Below are 19,724 nucleotides of genomic sequence, written 5' to 3' on the forward strand. Positions count from 1 at the left end.
TTTCACTGGTTGGAGATAGAACTGAGGAAGTAGCATTAAAACTCGTATTTCAGGGAACCTGGCACACAAGAAAGCAGCTTCTGAAAGAATGCCTCAGGCTACTCAGTGGAAAATAATAACTATTGGACAACGGAGCTATATTTAAAAGAAATGCTAGTAAATTATTTGCATAGCTCTGTGCAGCCAGACCTGCCAACAATCACAAACTACTCTTCATAAATGAAGTTCAAGTATAAATAATACACTAAGGAACCATGCATGCTATATTATGAGGGACAATTTGAGAAGTTTTCTGTGGTATTTTCCAAAAACATGCAACTGGCAGGCTTAGTGACAGGAGATTTTTTTTTTTCTAAATGAAGGAAACATAAGATGCCTATTATTTCAACATCCCCAAAAAGTAGAAACTCTTACATTTCTAGAAAGCATAAGATTTAATCATTGGTAAGTTAAATCATTTAACTTCAAAGGAAGAGTGGTTTGTTAGGTACTTGCACAGTGCTTAGAAGGATACTACCCCAGCAAGGGCCACAAGCACTAGGAGAGTACTTTAAAAAAAAAAATAAAATAAAATCTGGCAATCAATTAATCATCAATTAAATTTTCTTCCCTGGGCTTATGAAAAGAGCCTAAGCCTTTCAAATTATTCACGTATTTTCAGGGGAAAAAAAATTTTTAAAGTAAATATTAAGAACTTCTTTCAAGTGACAGACTTCTATATGCTGAATTCAAGGTACTGAATTAACAGATATGAGCGTAAGTTTGTTTACCATGTAGCAGAAGAAATACTCCCACAGTACAGCTAACCAGTGTTTCAACATGATCTGAGGCAATAATCTGAAACAGTAATAAAGTTGTTCAATCCTTGCTCTCCCTGTTATGGTATATTATGTTATTCAGACATGGACTATTCCAATATGTAAGTATCACTAAACAGCTAGAAAGTATTACTTCACCTCCACCCACCAAAGAGTAATCCTTCCCCATCTACTATCCTCACCTTCTCTGATCAATCTTACAGATTCTTCCTTGAACAAGGCACTGTCTTCCCCCACCCCTCTGCCCAACCCTGAAGTGCTTCTAGTACATGCTATTGTAGAATAAATCTAACAGAAGAGCTAGAACACATACAAACCTCCCTCTTCTCTTCCTGCTCCCCACTAATGCATTACAAAATTTTGGGGAGGGAAGAGAAAAGATGGATGTATTACTTCCAGCTGGATCAGTTTTTTGATCCAACTCACCATGAACACTAATGGCAATGCAGAAGATGGCATAGTACATGTTTAATGCTAGGTCAGTTTAAACCAGAGGCAGAGCTGCACCCACAAGGCTTCCAAAAACCAAAGGGGATGGTCAGACATTATTTCTGTTCCAAGAATGATAGTGCAAACGTCAGCATTTGCCTTTCATGTGTAATATTCTCTATTAGGGCTGTGCATTCCTAGAGCTAATGGGCAAGTGCCTACACCAGGCTTAAATAAAAAGATTAGAGTTCTCACTGGCAACTAGGGACAGCTTAGTCTGGAGAGAATGCCAATTTAGCTGCCCTTACGTGTAAACTTGAAGATAATATGAAAGATTAATAGCTGTATATACAAATCTCACCAAAAAAGTACTTGAAACTGGGCTCTGCTTGTGATCTTACCACTACAAACCATTTGTAAAGAGCTTAAGAAGTCCAGCAGCTGCAGAGAAGTTACAATTAATGTTTTGATTTTCTTCATTTTTTTTAATTAGGGAGTTATCTTTCATATGATGAAGAGAGCCACAGGTTTACAAATACCTTTTAAATTATATTAGGATCATAATAATCTCATTACAGAGAAAAAAAGCATCACCAGCATTTGTGATGGTCATTTGCTTTCATCTCCTATACTTTTCAACTTAGAAAAGTCTGCCAGGGTGACTGAGTTTTACCTGAAGTCTTACAGGAAGAGAGAGGTTCCCATTCTTTTTTTGCCCAGAAACATGCTCCAATTTCATGTTATAGGCAAGATATTTTAATATGGTGAACTGAAATTAACACGCACGTGCACACACACCCCACCTCCAAATTGTTCAGTACAGAATCAGGAGTTGCTCATATGTGAAGGAATTGGATAAACCCCTTTCTATCAGAAAGTATGGCTGAATATTATTAGAACTGCTGATAAGACTGCCGAATTATTTTATTTTCTGTCAAATCTGAAGTCATTCCATTTTCCTAGTCAGTGCCTAATTCTTACAATTACTTTCCAAGATGACAGTTTATCATATGATATATCAATGCAAACACGTAGCACAGTTCAAAAGCCAGTACCCAAAAAATATGCAATGTGACTTCTAACATAAAGCACCCACTGAAACACAACTGAAAGACCAAAAGAACTAGTTTGTTGTTACCATCAAATCATAGCATCACTGACTCTTCACATACACACTCACACACACCTCATTCTTTTGGGGAGCAGGGAGAAAGACTGGAATTCGAGTGCCTTAGGCCAACTAACTACTCTGATTTGGAGAAAACCGTTCTCCATATTATAGCTCAGTAGAAATATCACCAACCGTGATGGTAAAAAAATTTCTGTAATGAAACCTTAACATTTGCTAGTCATAAAATACATACCAAACACGTAAAAAGGGAGACACTCAGACAGCTAGAAGCTTTTTAACAGCACATATTCTCACATTAAAAAAAACGAACCCAAGTTCAAAGCTGTTGCAGAAAGCCCTTTTTCTCCTCCTTACCCAGGTTTTAGAGAATCACTGGTAAGTTGCTCACAAAGCAAATCTTTCCATCATACTTTTAATAAACTTTACAATAGTTTTGCCTTCTCCTTAAGAAGTAAAATCAGCAGAATATAGTAATTAGATTCTTGTCTCAAAGCAGTATTTTAGCTGTGTATTTTAATCCTCTAAATATGCAACTTAATCATGCCCATTGCATATATAGTAAGGAGGAAGTTTTAGCAGCAAAATTCTGTATTCTCACATGCATTCTGTTAATCTTTTCATGCCAGGAGGTAGATTTCCCCAAAGTAACATACACTGTCAGCAGCAGAGGCACTGAAGCCACAGTACCAACCAGTTTAAAACAGATGGATACAAAATTCCACTGAACCTTGAGCACTGCGTTAACACCTGCTTGAATTATCTTCCGATTTCATTCATCATCTTCTTCAAATTTTTTTTTACAGCTATGAGACCCTGCAAAAATTATGCCTCAATTATAATTGGTATGGACTTTCAGTTGAAAAATATGCAGCGTAAGAGCATCCCATAACTCAAGCAGTCAACCACTGCCACGTCCAAAGTCCTAATCTCTAATATCCAGTCCAGAAAGAGCAAAGTGGAAAAGAAATGCTGAGAAGTAAAATCCCAGTGGCATTCATACAGCTCAACATTAAGTTATGCTGACTCTGGCTCTGTTAGAAGCTCACTGTTAAACTTCCCATGTCACTCAAAGTCCACTTCTAGTTTTAACACCAGTAGGAACACATGCATGGAGCAAGTTTCTGGGCGAAAAAAGAACGGGAACCTCTTTCTTCCTGTAACACTTGCACTCTTCTTCCTACAAACTTGAAGTGTTCATAGTATAGTCAAATATTATGAGAAAACAAATCAGCAATATTTGTAAACCAGCCCCTGCACATGTATACACCAGAATTCTCAGTGCTGTGTTTTTACAGCTCCTAGACACCACAAACTAGGTTCAGAGTGGTATTTTTTCACATCCCCGAGACCCTTAATCAAGTAACGTAAAAGCTATACAAGTTCTGCAGCCTTAGGTACAACAGACAAAGTAGTAAGATGTTACCTACCACGCAGATGTTACTCTAAAAAGGTCTTTTTAAGGCAGGAAAAGCAAAAGAAGTCTCACACGAGTTTTCAAGTTCATCATTATTCTGTTTACCTGCAGGTCAGTGACAGTCTGGGAGATCACTAACTACGCTCAGTAAACTGCAGAAAATAACATCTTACGTTCAACGAGAGTAGAACAAATCACCCGTTTGTCATTAAGAACGATGTCTTTACCTTTTTTTTATCTGACAGTGTGCTTTCCTTTACAATGCCAAGCGTTAGTAAAACGTCTGAGGTAGAAATTAAATGTGAAGAAGACGGTAATTCGTTGCAGCAGCAGGCAGCAGAACTAGACTCACTTTTGGCACCACTACTGCTTCTCTTCTCCCTTCCCAGGCGCCTGTCAGAAGGCACACGCAGGCCAGCCGCTGCTCCTAATAGCCTTGAACACCGCCGCTCTTTCAAGGAAACCCATTTAGACACGCTACAGAAATATTTATCTTTCCAACACCGATCTCTCCTAGGTCTCATGATCTCGCAAAGCACACATACAAATGAACTCAAAGGCCAAGGCTGCCGCCTCTGCTGCTGACAGCCCCTCCTGCAGAGTCCCCAGACCGTATCGATCAGGTCCTTTATCATTTCGGGCATGTAAACATAAGGAGCCATACGGGAAAAGTAGCCAGCGGCAGGCGTCCGGCCCCCCCCCGGCCCCGGCCAGGCGGCACACCGAGGCCGGGGGAGCCGGGCCGGGCTGCCAGCCCTTCCTTCGCGCTCCCGCCGCCCCCCCGGTCCCCCCCGCGCCCTGCCCCGGCCCGTTCCGCCCCAGGCCCCCGGCCGCGCCCCGCCGCCGCCGCCGCTGCCGCTCACCCAGCTTGCCGCGGGACTCCTCCAGCTTCTGGATCTGGTTCTCCAGGAAGAGCACGGCCACCCCGAAGACCAGCACCGCCAGCAGCTGCAACTTGGGCGGCAGCATAATCCTGAGCAGCCCCATGAGCAGCAGCAGCAGCGCCGCCCGCCCGGGATCACGACATAACGCGGGGCCCGGCCGCGGAGGCCGGCGAGAGCCGCCGCCGCCGCCGCCGCCGCCGCAGGGACGGCGCGAGCGAGGGGAGGCGAAGGGAGCGCGGCCGGGGGAGCGCGGCCGGGGGAGCGCGACAGGGCCCGCCGCCGCCGCCGCTCTCACATCGCCCCGCAGACCGCCCGGCCCCCGCCGCCCCCCGCGCCCGTCACCAACCGCCGCGCGGCGGCCACCGGCGCGCCCCTCCCCCGCCTGCGTGCGCTGCTCAGCAACCGAACGCCCAACCGCGCGCCCGCCCCCCGCCGCCGCCGCTGCCGCCACCGCCGCCGCCGATTCTCGGCGGCGGGACCCGCCCCCGCGCCCTCCGCCATGGGGCGGTGCTACCGCCCCCCCGCCTCTCCCGCAACTGGATTGGCCCCGCTCGGGCGACGCCCCGCCCACGGGGCGCTGACTCCTCCTCCTCCCCCTCAGCTCTGAGCTGCCGGACCGAGGCGATGTCCCGCCTACATGCGACCCTTCGTGATTGGGAGGCCCTTCTTGAAGTCCCGCCCATCCCCTCACGCTCATTGGGCACAGGCACGGCGGCGCTTCGGAATGGCACAATAGTACTGCTCAGGCCGGCTGTCAATCGACGGAACCCGGGGCCCTATATGCCAGCTGGCAGCAATGCTTCGGCCTGAGGAAGGACCTCATTCAGGGTTGCTCCGCAAGGCCTGTTGAGGCCGGGGAACGGGAATCTCATTTAGCCTCGCTGTGTAAGCGCTACTTTGAACAGAATGGAGTAGCTTGGCTTTAGATTTCCCGTAGAGGTTCTGGGTTAGCCGTTTCTGCTGGTGGTGCCGGGCGTTGGGAGCAAGTCTACGCTCTCCCGCACCAGGCGGTGTGTCGGGCATCCGCGATGGGTGAGGTCCTTCGGCGGCCTCCCGGCGACGCTGGCGGGAGCGTTCCAGCAGCAAGATGGCGGCGGCCGCCGAGCTAACGGCCCTGGGGCGTTGCTGGTTCTGGATGCTAGTGGGGCTGCAGGCGGTGAGAGGCCGTTCCGGTTTAGTTGCGCTCGGGTCTGAGTGCGGCTGCGATTTCCCGAGAGAAAGAGAGAGGGTGTGAGGGGGGGTGGGGCGGGAGTGAGACGTGTCCCATAGCGGGAGGCGGAGGCAGCGGGCCTTGCCCTGCCCGTCCCATCCCCGAGGCGTCGTCCAGTGCCTCGTCCCTCTCCTGCCTCCGTGGCGCCTCTTTTGCTCTCCTTGCCGCAGGCTGTTCTCTGCTTCTGCCCTCTTCCCTCCTCCTCTCGCTGCCTCTGCTCCTCCGGACAGCGAGAGCCGCGTTCTGAAGCCTGAACGCTCCTCCGCCTTGTCCCTCGCCTCGGCCCCGGTTTACTCTCTTCGCTCGGAAAACGCGGCGATCGCTGCGGGTGTTGCAGTGACTATTGAAATAAATTTACAGGTTTTCTCGTCCACTTTTAATGGGATTTGTGTGTTGTTACAAACCTCATGACCCGGATTATCTTTAGTAACAGAGTTAAGAATGGGTTTGGAAAGTGAAGCTAGGAGGCTTTTGATTTCTAACTGAAAGTGGTCCTGTGAAGGCAGTCCCTCGAGGTTTGCCAGACAGGTCAGCTTTCTCTATTTTAGTGCACCTGATGCCCTTAACGTCCTGACCCACCTGAGCTCCAGAGACATGAGGTTATGCAGAAGACCTGTTCAAACGTTTCACTCTAATAACTATTAAATGCTTCCTAAAGCAATTTGTATCCATGCTGTATTTGTTTTAATATATTAAGTCATCAAATGTGAAAGCAAAGCAGTTGTGTAATGTGTATTTGTAGTCAAAGCTTTAAAGAAGAGCATGCTGCTGAAATGGGGCGCATCATTGGCTAAGTAGCTGAAATTATCTTTTTCTGGTGGGAAATTAGCTTCTGAAATGTGAGGGTTCTTTTATAATCCTAAACAGAGACATTTGTTATAATTGATGTACTTATTATTTTAGGCTAGTACAATAGTTACAGTACTAAAAATTGAGGAAAAATACTAGGGAGAGCCAGTTTCTTCCTTTTTTTTTTATTTTTTGTCTCCTCCCCCTCTCTGTGGTTTTATTCTCAAGCTGTTTTGAGCTTGCTGTGTAACTAGAACCTCTTCACTGAGGAATTCTCATGCAATGGAGACTTTACTTGCTTTCATACACTGTTTTTTGGTTGGTCTGCCACAAAAACCAGGATAGTATTGGTGTTATATATGTAGATGCTCTAGCACTCTGCTGGGGAAGGGTGTGAAGAGTGTTGCTGATGGAAGCAAAATGACAATGCCGGAAGTACTGTTTTTGCTTCCAGGTAAACAGATTAAAAAGTGAGGAAAAGATGACAGTAAAGCATAAAAGGGGTTGGTGGCAAGCAGCAAGGTGCAAGAAAATGGTTTTAGCTACTGTCATCATCATTAATTTGATAAGTGAACAATAATTAAAATGTAGCTTTGGCAGTGTTTGGCATCCTCCTTAGATTTTCTATACTACTGTGGTGGTATTATATTTCTTATTGCTCATATCCCTCAGAAAGGAAAAATAATAGATTATTCAAGTATGGTAGGGTCCCATTTTTGCTTGCCTGCTGTCATATATAGAAATTCCTTTAGCAGTGTCCTGTAGGAAGAAGAAAAATAGCTTTCTGCCTGAGAGAATAGTAATTTCAAAATAATTTTCAGTATATTATACTTCTCTGTTCATGCTTTAACTTTTTTAGCAGATGCAGAGAAACAGAATAATGAGGCATCTAATGTATTTTCTACCAACTCCCAATCCATAACAATGCCTATCTGTCACATCAGTGACATGTCTTTCCTTTGGCTATAGGTTGGCCACTTCAGGGGAGGAAGTGGGTTTTGTCTCTATCTTACTTGGGTATGCTGTATATATTAAATGTGCAGAGAAGTCTGATTTGCTGAAGGACAAACTTAGTTTGTTTGGCCCAGCATAATTCTTTTGACTCTTGGTCTGTTGTCCAGTCCAGTTTGCTAGTGTTATCTCACTCTTCTCTGAAAACAGAGATGCTTGCTGATTGTTTTGTTGGTAGTTTAGATGTGGGTTTTGCCCAAGGCCTTTCACCCAGACTGAGAAGCATCTGGCAAAAGGAAAACTGTCTCCTTTCTCTCCTTTCTTAATTTCCTCTCACTCTCCTCTGCCCCCCAGCATACAGCTGGCAGGAAGGGTTTTAAGCTAGGGTGTGAGAAATCCCTTTGTAGGGAAGTGGGAATGTGAAAAAAAAAAAAAACCACAAACAAACCAAATATCATTTAAGTGCTGGGGTAGTTGGTAACATTGTTTTTGCTGCTCACTAAAAAAACAGAACTGGTGTTTTACATAGAAGCCATGTAATCGAGTTGCCTATTTTAATGTGTTACTGGTAAATCAGAATTGCAGGTTTTTATCTACACTTCCACTTTTAGTATGCAATTTTCCTGTAACATTAATGCAAACATGAAATTAAAATCCTACTTGTATGCCTTGTTGAGCAGTTAGGTCTGTTTCATCACTCCTTGGTTGTGCTTTTCCCAAGCTTAGCTGTTATGCTTATTTTCCAAGTGTGTTTTTGGTGATATGAAATTTACTGAAATTGTTTTGAAAGGGGAGGCTTTAAAGAGCTGTAGCCATGTGTGTTTCAGCTGATTCATTATGTTTGGGTTTTTTTCTTAATTTGTAGCTAGCAATAGGAAAACAGAGTTGTCAGAAGCGTATATAAATGAATTTTGGTGGGTCTGATACCTTGAAATGTGCATAGTAAGAGTGTTTAAAATTCACTATTAGTTTAAGACCATTCTTCAAAATAAGGTGGTGTTTTGCACTTATGGGCATATTGTTAAGCATTGCTGAAAAACAGGCACAAGAGACTTGTTCTTCCTAATCATTAAAGCATTTAAAATGTTCCTTTTTTTAAACAATTAATTTAATACTAAAGTATAACATTGTATTGCTTTTCAGATAAGTGTATATGGAGCACAGTTGTCATCAGAAGCTTGCAGAGAGCTGGGCTTCTCCAGTAACTTGCTATGCAGTTCTTGCAACCTTCTTGGACAGTTCAATCTGAATCAGTTGGATCCGTTCTGCCGGCAGTGCTGCCAAGAAGAAGCTCAGTTGGAAACTAGAAAGGTGGGGTTTGGACCAAATCCTCTGTGGAATAATTTAACACATTATGTGATATATACGTAACTTTTCATTTTAAAAATATATGAGAATCTGGATTATAATCTCGAGAAAAATGCAATGTTTCTTGATAGTCCAATATACATAGGGTCTAGATTTGGAGACTTGCTATAGTGCTCTAAAATAACCTTCCTGTATGAGCAGGGGAACCTTTGGTTCTGTGACAGCCCTTCTCTAGTGTGAAGTGACTAATGGGAGCTATGCCCAGCTTCTTTAAATTGAAAGATGTATGAGATTTGAAGAGGGGAAAAAAAGAGAGTAAGGAGACTGGTGTTCTTGATTGCAGCTATTGTTTGGTCACTGACCCATAGTGTAATGGCCAGGATAGTTCAGTTCAGTCCCAAGGAACAACAGGCTGGTGCAGCTGTCAAGTCAACTCCTGAAGTGGCATGAACCTGCCAGAAACAGGGCTGCTCAACTCCATTCTGCAGCAATGAGAACAGTTAGGTTCTAACAGCTAGAAATACTGGGAATGATCTTGCTCAGAGCCCATGCTGTGCTTCAATCAGTTAGGCTAAGGCAAAACCTTTCCTTTAACTGCAGTAAATAATATCTATCTTGCTTGAGGTACGTTAGCAAGGAAGAATTTTTACAGAGCTCTTGAAAAGAATACATGCTTTCACATATGTTGTAATTTAAGAGTACTCTAGAATGCGTTGAAGACCAGTCAGGATGGTAGAGATTTCAAGGAGAAGAGATGGTGAAATTATTTTTAATGGCTAGGAGCTAGCTAAATAACTGACAACATGAAATTAATGAGGAAATCTAGTGGGTTTCTCTTCTCAATTAAATTCAGCATAGTATTAAAAAAAACCTCTGCCTATAATTTTTAACAAAATCACTGATTACAGTGTTAGGTACAATGTATTAAATAGCAAGAAGCCAGTGTTTGAGATTTGCAGAGAATTAATAATTAGTAGTTCCTTAATATTGAAAGACTATTAAGGTAAGAGGTAAGTCTGTGAATTGTGTTTCATATATTGACAAAATAATGCTTGCACTAATGTTTCAGTACAATCCTTATGGGACTTGATATTTAAGACTTTTTCTTTGCTAGATATATGAATCTTATAAAGGAAAATTTGTCTGTGGAAAATGCTGCAGTTCTATATATATATGTACATATATATACATATACATACACATACAAAAGCTGAAAAGTTTCAGAATAAAATCTAATTAAATGTACTGAAAGGGAATGGAAAAATATGAAAGAGTCTTCAGCTGTGCTGTGGTTGTGTACCACAACTAGTAACAGTTGTGGTGGCAGCAACAAGGCTTCCTGTCCTCATGTAAGGAGCGGATGCTTTTATTTGTTCAGATAATATTCTTACAGTTTTGCCTCAGTGCGCACAAGATGTAGCACAAGAACTTGTGGAGCAGGATAATTTCTGTTGTCATTTGTTGGGAAAATAAAGTAGAGGAATTGTGTTGTATTTCTGTCAATGAGACTTGTAAGGAAAAAAAATCCGTCTTCATCAATTATCAGTAATTTACTCAAGATGTAACTTTGTATTGTAAACATTACACTAATAAAAGTTGGATCAAGCAAGAGGATTTAAAATCAATAGATATTTTTCTGATTATCCTGAATCAGACCTAGATTTCACAGTGTGGATAGTCACACTTTTTGTGTAAGACTAATCAAATGCCATTTTGTGGTCAGGGCTTTACATTATAAATATTTTTAGTCTCAAAACTTTTTCTATTTTGGTCATGCTGAATGTAGTAGAACAAATAGCGTAGGGCTGCACAGGGTCTCGAGGTTGTTTGACAAATCCCTTCAGAGTGAACCAGAATTTGTTGTATATTCATAGGAACCAAGAGATTGTATATTACAAGTTGTTTCTTTTTTAATCTATTTGTGTTAGTTTACCCAGTTCCATTTTCTGCTTGTGCTTTGTAGTAAACAGGAACAATTTGCTGCTATAGCACAATTCAGTGTACATCTTGATTATAATTTTATCTTACTTCTGTGACATTTTTGAAGAAATTTAATAGAAATGATACTTGAGATTTGGAGCTAGCATGTTATATATTGGCTTGAATTATAGGAGTGATTATGATACTATTTTCATGAATTTTCATGTCTGGCTTTGAATGCAGGCTTTCCATACTGTGTGTGTGAAACAAAATACTCGATTGTTCTAACATTATGGTTATATGGTTGAGTGCTAAATTACAACATCATTTCTAATATTCTTTTGAATGCTGTTTCAGAAGGTGGAAATTTTTTTATACTGTTACCACTGCTTGGAAATGTGTATTTTGGATTTGCTGACCTTTTTTTTTTTTTTTTAAGTTTAAAAAAAATTTGCACCAAGTAAATTCCCTTGACTAGCCAGTGGAAAATTAGCACTGGGGGAAATGACCACAAATACTATCTTAACAGATTGTATTCAGAATCATCACGTTTTGGACTGACTTGTGTTTTAACTTACTGCTGGTTGTAATAGTAATAGGTGTCTGTAATTGTTAATTTTTACATAAAAGTAACATCTTAAGATCAATCTAACTTATAGTAGCTTCTTGCTGAAGTAGTATTTTCATGATATGTGTGCAGAATAGAAAAACTGAATGCTGCCTTTTGCTATATTTTTTTGCATTCCCTAGTTTTTTTCAGATTACCATAGAAGTCTTCTTTCTAATGAAAATTTGGTAGTCCAGAGTGAATGGATGTTAAAAATCTTAAGGTTTTTTCCTCCCCTCTTGCTTGAATAATTTTTTTAATCTTACTCTAAAAACCTGCATCTAGTTGGAAGGTGTCTGACTTGCTGATTAACAACCTTCTATGTTGCTGAGTTCTAGAGCACTGATGCTCTGGGTTTTGCTAATGCTGTGACTATGTCCTTCAACATCTTCAAAGTACATGAATCTTCTTTTCTGAACTGTGATTCCAGTACATGACCTAGCTTGTTCATTATGTGAGCAGATACTTGTTCCCATCATGTGACACAGCATGTTGGTAGTCTGTGCTACAGACAAACTTCCAAACTATTAGAATGCCAGGACAGACTTCAGGATTTTAAGTATGTGACAAGTGTTAGAAATAGAGAAAGCGAGAGTTAGTTTATTGCATGACTTGTGCCTGAGTTTTAAATGAGAATTTAAAATTAAAGGCAAAGAGATAGCATGTGTATCTGAGAATTTTTATGTATCATTGCTGCTTTTCACAAATGATCTGTGAAATATGCCCAGTGCTAAAAATACTTTGTGCTGAATAGCATCAGTGCAACCTCAAATGAGATGTGTACAGATTTCAACTGTTTCATATCCTTGAAAGATGTTTAGTAATCCTCATCTTGTTATTGGTCCAGTATTCTGTGAATTGACATTGCGGAAAATAGCTGTGAGGTGCTCATGCTACCCAATATTTATCTTGCTCATAACTTCTGCTGGCACCTGTCCAGTGATATATTTTAATTACTTCATAATTGTACTGTGGGTAAAATGAAAAAAATTCTTTCTGGTTATTTTCTCATTTTCTCCTCTTCTAGGGATTTTGTATTCACTTTCAGCCTAATTCAGAAGCTATCTTAAACAGTATTGCTTTAGACAGCTGCAAGTTTTAAGCTTCAGTCTGTCAGATGCAGAGTAGTGCTGGTGTGTAAAACGTAGAAGGATGAAATGGAGGTGAAGCTAACTGTGCGTGAAATTGTAGTAGCAGGAGAGATTGTCCATATTTTGCAGTAGCTGAAAATAGCCGCACTCCATCTGCAGCTTCACTTATGCTGTGTGATCATTTCAGACATAGCTATAAGCATATAACATTAATTGTATATTATAATCTAAGATCGTATCTCAGCAATTTATGCGTGTCAAAATCCAAATTGATTTTAAGACTCAACTCTGTGATTAAATTTGCCATACATTAAATTTCACAGTTGTGCTGTGCAGCATTGCTACCACCCTTAAAAGTCATCAATATTTCTAAACGGAGCTTTGAAATATATTTTGCTCACTAAGATATGTTGAACTTCAGCATTTTATATTTCTGTTGTCAAGTATTTGTCATGTTGTAATGTTGTAGAGTTTGGTGAATTGGATAATGTGACATCAGGTGTAAGCAAAAGTTGATCAGGAAATTTGAGACATGAAAATAGATGGGTTAGATGGCAAGTTGTCATGGGTAACATCACATGTGTCTGCCATACACTATTTCTAAATAGTTTGATTCTGCCGTAAAACAGGGCAAACATAATGATACAGGAGTCTGTATGCATACTTTTAAAGTTACATAGAGATGGATAACTGCACCACTGTACAAATTTAAGCAAGAACATCCAAAATCGTAAGATTTTTAGCAACTTTCTTGTGCACATATTCAATGTTGTCAAAATATGATAAGCTGTCAAAGCATGGTTTAATAACTTAATGGAATATCTGGCCTCTGCATTGCTAAGATAATAGGAAATTTAGGATTATTTTTTACCAGATGTAACAATATAAATAACTAAAATAATTCAGAAACTTGAAATGGATTATTGTGCTGTCAGAGGGGAGGTTTCCAACTAGACATTCTTCCCACACCAGTAAATATAAAAATTTCCTTTCATTTTGACATCAGAATATTGTGAAATAATAACCTGAAATATGTGTGGGCAGCTTAAACTTTGGTTATTATTTTTTCCCAGAAATCTTAAAGCCCATCTTAAGGTTGCTTTACATTCAGATCCCCATTCTACATCCTACGTAAACCTAAAATAATTTTCAGTATTTATGACTGCTGTTTGAAAGGTAATGCAAGTCTATGGACATAACCCCATTAGCTGTAGACAAACAGAATAGATGAGATTTAGAAAACAGTGGTATTTAGTGACCTTTTAAGTATTGTTTTCTCAACATTTTGAAAAATGCTAAAACCAGAGAACCAACTTGGGAGAAAATCCTAAGAATGCATATTAAAATACTCTGGAAAGTGGGGAGAAAAGTCAAGGCACAGCAGAAGAACATTTCCTAGAGTTTTATTATGGATTTCCATTGGCCAGTCAGGTAAGCATGTCTTCATTTGCAGTTAGATTGATCAAAACATGTGGCAGCTAGGCATGTTGCAGACCTGTTGCCTAGTTGTTGCATTGTAACTGGTGCTATACTTAACCAGATACTTTGATGGTTCTGCAGGAAGATCATACCATGTTTTCACTGCATCAAGCTGAGATTCTTTTCCTTGCAAGTCCTTGGTACTTGAAAGTGTGGGAAGTCATTTTAAGACATGAACGATTCAGCCTATTTCAACACTGCAAAACCAACAGAACTTCTAGTCTGTTGAAAGTGAACCCTGGTCTCTGAGCCTGTCTTCCATGTCAGCCACCTATTTCTGCATAGTATCACACAATTTGAGAGGGTTTTGTGCATGGAAAATACAGAGGTGAGGGATGATATGCAAAAGAAGAGTGAATTATACCTATTTAGCCCATGTAATAAGTAGCTGCTAATGTTCAGCTTGGTCTATTCTGAAATAAAGATGACCTTTAATTTCACTGAAAGGTAAAAAATACTCCTGTACAAATTCAGTTTTACGTAGTCCACCTTATCTGTCACTCACGCCTTTAAACATTACAAGTTAGGAGACAAGCATGTACGCAGAAACTGTTCCTCAGAACAGGTTATTTTTATCTAATAGATAATACTTATATTCTCCTTATGATGTAGTTTGACCATAATTTAAAACCAATTCTTTGGGTGGAGTTAGTGTTAGACCCCTCCTGGAAATTAAATAAATAGTGTAATATTAGTAATAAATATGTCCACTGTAATCATGACTGTGTGCTACTTTTAATAAAAAAAAAAAACCAAACTGAAAGCTTTCTTAAAACTCCACCTTCTTACATGTGCAGACCTTTTAAATGTGCTGTAATTACAAGGAGGAATAAGGTAACATTCTTGTTCAGACTTAATTTTTAAAACTCACAATAGTTTACAAAACTCACAATAATTACTGAAACTAGAATAACTTGAAATGCTTTTAATGCTTTAGGGTTTTTTTGCGTGTGACCCAATTTAATTTCATTTTTCAGGGTTTTTTCTTTTCATTTCACTAATTAAAGTGTTACATTCAAAAATTACTGTTGGCTGCCTGCTTGTTCTGCCAGAGGCTCTTAAGATGAATAGTTCCAATGAAGCAGTCTCATCTCTTGGTTTTTAACTTGATGGGTAAAAATAGAGAACTACTTAGAATTCACTGACATCTCAGTGGTATAACATAAGTGTATGTCTTACCAATACTTGTATAAATGAATTAGAATTCTAGTTTACTTGTAGCTGTTTCTCAAAACCCCCAGCTTTGTCTGTCTTTTGATGTGTTCTATAAAATCCTTTGTCTGATTTGTAAGAATAAAACTGTGCTTTTACATAGCTGTACTCCTTATTTCTAACATGCTACATAAAAATGGTTCATGTTCATTGTTTTTACCAAGTGTAACTTTTAAAAATAGCGTAATTCAATGACAGCATATTTAACACTCGGGTAAATAATCAGAACTCTGTAATTAAGGTTAATATGTCAAATGATCTCCCTTCAAAGTTTGCTTTTAACCAAAAAGTATCCCATACAGTTCACAGAGGAATTATTTTATGGGGAATATTGATAGGGAAGTTGGGGAATTGAGATGATTGTGTTCTCTCGGAGAGTCTCTTATCAGAGTACTGTTGCTTCATAATATTATGCACAGCTATTCCTTGTAATAAGGTGCTGAAGTGGATGTCCTTCTCAACTTTATCATGTACGCTCTTTCCCTCCCTTCAGTACATGATGTTATCAGCAATGAAAATTAATGTTGACAAACAGTAGTCCTAGAAAAGGAAGGTGCAGCTAGCTAGTCAATGCCTAAGATAAAAATTTACCATCTTTTGTCTGGATCAGATTCACCAGTGTCATCTGTGTCAGATAAACTAAGATAAAATACATTATCTGTCTGTAGTAGGGCAAGCCTTACCTATGGAGGACCTCCTTCTAGTCTTACCAGTGAAAAAAGAAAAGGTATGGGAAATTGTAAATGTGAATTTGCTGAATGTGAGTTAAGGTTTTTGATGTGTGTCTGTGCTGGTGAATGGGATAGGTTTAGCTAATTAAGTCTGATCTCCTTCAGCTGGATACATGTCTGGGTAAAATACTGGCATTTGACTGTATATTGGTTGAAACAATGTCAAAAAGTACAAAGTCTCCAAATTACTTAAATGTGCAAAGTCAAACAGTTGATGAGTTCCGTTCTCAATGTTTTCTTTGTAACTCTTCTAAGATGCTTTCTTTTTTAATAAAAGCACAGATTCTGGACAATAAGAGATGCTCAAGGATTATACTTCTAGAGGTAAGTAGGTGGTTAGATAGTAAAGTTAATTGGACAGTATATTCCAAAACTGGAACTTAAACTGTGAACTTGCTGTCTCTACTTTTTAGCTTACATAATTCTGTTCACTAGGTCCAAGTGACAGCCTGTACGTAGGAGCCCTTTTTCCAACACCCTTCTCTATTCCACTCTGCCCCCCCACCCAGATAAATTGGGCATTTGCAGCACCTAATCCATGCTACAGCTCCAGAGGTCTAAAGTTGATGGTTGCTCAGCTTCTGCCTTTTCTCTCTCACCCTTGTGCCAGATCTCTTGCTCACGTGACCTTACACCAAACCATTTCAGAGAGCAAAGTTAACAAAAAATAGTCTGTCAGGAGGGGAAGTTGTTTTGGCACTTTATGGTGGTTGTTGGATTTAAACAGCAAAAATGTTTACATAATACTGCAAGGGCAAGATTGTTTAAGACCAAAAATAAAACACATAAGTGGATGACACGTTTTCTGTATGCTGAAGATTATAATAGTAATGCACAACTATGTTATGTACATACAGAATAAAATTGAATCTCCTACTCAAAGCAGAACTCAGAGTTCTGAAGATCTCCAAGGATACAGATTCTACAACTTTCTTAGTAAATTATTTCATTCCTTGAACATCCTCATTGTGACTTTTTTTTTCACCCTTGTATTCATTTGGAATTTCCTTCCTTGCAAATAAATGAGAACTTAGGTTCTCTTTCAGCTTTGTTCAGAGGAATTTGCCTGTAATACATAGTGCTGATCACAGGAATAGCACTAATTCAGATAACTAGTTTTTGGCTGTTTGACTCTGTTTCCAAACTCTTATTTAAAGTTAGGCATCTCCCTTCATAGGATAATGACTTGTGAATGGGAGCAGTTTCTTTGTTGCTAAATTTACTGATTACATCAGTTCTGAATGATGTGTGTGTGTGTAGCAATGACTTTATTGACTTTCTGCATTACAGAACAGTAATTCATAATGTTCCTGGCAGTGAGGCTTTGACTGCTCTCTGTTAACCCAGAGATTCTTGCTCATTTTCTGTCTCCAGGGAAGGGGAAGACTAGAGTCATTTTGAAAACTTCTAACTGTCCATACAAATACCCTGCATTCTGTCCCCCATAGAAGAGAAAATACTTTATAGTTTATATCTCAGTGTATATTCCTTTATTTTAACTAACCTAGTTTTCTAGTAAAACTAACAAATGAATTGGTAGTTATAGGAAAGAGCAGAAGAAACTTGCACCAAATCTCTTTCTTTGCAACTTCATTTCTCAGAAGAACAAATATCAAATATTAACTTGTTTTGCTTCCTGGGTGGGTGGGACACACTAGAAATTAATTTGCATGCCTTTCAAAAGAGAAATCATGCACCTTCTTTTAAAACAATACCAGTTTGCACATGCCAAGCAACTTTGGCTAATAAGAATAATAATGTCTGTATTTTTCCTGACTTTTCTTTGAAGTAAAACAATAGTATGAGTTGATAGGAGATGAGGAGGTTTCCTTGGCAGATCTGCTTATATAGTCATATGAATCAAAATTACAGTGAATTTCATTAAAAAAAAAAAAAAATTCTTTGCATTGGAAAGAGATTAATTGTTGGTAAATGTTTAATGGAAGATTTTCTTGTACCTGAGGCAAGTGAAAATTCCAATTTTAGTAGTAGCCATAAGTTGTGTTTTACTGCTTGTTCCCAGAGCTTAACTTTATTTTTTAAACTGTTTGATATTAGGAGAGGAAAATATGTAGATATCGGAGGGAATCCAGATACCATAAGATAGCTATTTACCATTGTGTGGCTTTATCTTAACAGCCTGTTTCATTGTGTTTTAAGATATGATGGTACTCTCATTTTTTTTCAGCTGATTGCAAACAGCTGTACAAACCCAGTTTGAGTGACACTTTGTAACCTGTGCAGGGTCAGGTTTAGTCAGTAGTTAGAAGAAACCAATGTGCAAAGTGTATGTGCTATAGAAGTAAAATTAGGGATAATCTATTGTATTTTACAAAACTTTTTTTGTCATCTTTGATCTAACACCGTTTTATTATGATCAAGGAGCAATCTCTGTGAAGTATAACTTTTTTCAGTTCAGTTTGATCTCAATTCCTCTTTAGTTGTAAACATTAACAGTTATATAGCAGCTTTATAGCAGGAATGTAATTTTTCTTTTGGAGTTTTCACCATGAGTAATTGTGATAACAATACCATATCTATTTATAAATGAAGCACTGCTGGAATTTTGTCTTGCAGAAATTACATCAGTTCCCTTCCTAATAACAGGTGAAATGTTTTCTTTCACCTAAGTTAAGGTTCCTTGCTTTTAATTGATGGAACAATTATATTTACAATACATATTTTTATCTAACACTCTTCTTATGTAAATGGTGCTTTATTCTGTTAACAATTACCACTTTCCTTCATCATTAAAGCAGACGTGACTGATAGTGTGGTCTTCCTCCTCTCAGTTGTGAAAAGCCATCTTCATTACATCAGTGTGAACTATTACAAGACATTCAGGTGCTTAGAAAAAGCTTTTGAATGAAATTTAGCTCAAGTTGATGCTTTGTAAAAGATGAGTGAGGAGTTCAGTTTTTGTCAGACGAGCCTTAGAAAGCATGCTATTGGAATGCTTTAAAAAAAAAGCTAAGTTATTTTTATAGATGCAGACATGAATTAGCCTGGAAATCATAACAGCACTTGTTTTGGATGTTAAAATGGACACTAGTAATAGTTTAGGGAGTCTTTATTTCATTGCTTGTAGTATGAAACTCACTTTCATGAGCACTAAAACAAGTGAAGCATTATTTTAAAATGAACTAAATTCTGAGTTAAGCATTGTGTAATGAACTGACTCATCATGTTTGTGTGCTTCCACACTGAGTGATATGTGTCATTCTTAGTAATACATAGTAAATGCCTTCACAAAGAAGTTTGGAGGACATCTGCTCAGGACATGATGAGATGGTAGCAGCAGTAGATATTAACAAGTATGCTTTTGTTGTGGGCCAAGCAATGCAAATAAACCTGTTTCTTACAAAATACACCTTTGTTTAGAGTTATAAATGAAGCCAATTGATTTTTCTTTTTTTCTTGTCTAGCCATCTAGAGAGCAGCTGTTTGTCCCAGCATGAATCTGAACTTTTTTGTACCAGCACAGTTGGGCTTCAATTACAGCAGAGTTACAAGCTCAAAATACAGACATCAATGATTGAGCTGTTTTCCTTGTTAAACATCACTTCGATCAGATACTGGCTAAGAGTTACAAAGTGGGAATAGTTTGTAATTACAAGATCTCTTACGTAGTTTAGATTCCTACAGTGATCGTGTTCCATAGAAATCCTTGTTTGAAAGCAAGAAATAAACTAAGAATTACTTGCAGTAATGAGAATTGAGAAATGCTCGTTTTGCAGTTGTACTGAATT

At 39.3% G+C, this 19,724-nt stretch overlaps 2 protein-coding genes across 2 annotated transcripts in view; one reads left to right on the plus strand and one right to left on the minus strand.

The window, feature by feature from the left end:
* HS2ST1 (heparan sulfate 2-O-sulfotransferase 1) overlaps positions 1-5,021 on the minus strand; it is an 84,748-nt gene extending 79,727 nt beyond the window's left edge. Inside the window, exon 1 of the mRNA XM_075039080.1 lies at positions 4,657-5,021. Within this exon, the coding sequence (XP_074895181.1) occupies positions 4,657-4,780 (124 nt within the window). The 5' untranslated portion in view covers positions 4,781-5,021. The remainder of the gene's footprint in view (positions 1-4,656) is intronic.
* A 658-nt stretch (positions 5,022-5,679) lies between these two features.
* SELENOF (selenoprotein F) overlaps positions 5,680-19,724 on the plus strand; it is a 37,545-nt gene continuing 23,500 nt past the window's right edge. The window contains exons 1-2 of the mRNA XM_075039081.1: positions 5,680-5,833; positions 8,771-8,938. Coding sequence (XP_074895182.1) covers positions 5,765-5,833; positions 8,771-8,938 — 237 coding nt within the window. The 5' untranslated portion in view covers positions 5,680-5,764. The remainder of the gene's footprint in view (positions 5,834-8,770; positions 8,939-19,724) is intronic.

Source organism: Buteo buteo, chromosome 10, assembly GCF_964188355.1.
Source record: "Buteo buteo chromosome 10, bButBut1.hap1.1, whole genome shotgun sequence".
Classification (NCBI taxonomy): Eukaryota; Metazoa; Chordata; class Aves; order Accipitriformes; family Accipitridae; genus Buteo; species Buteo buteo.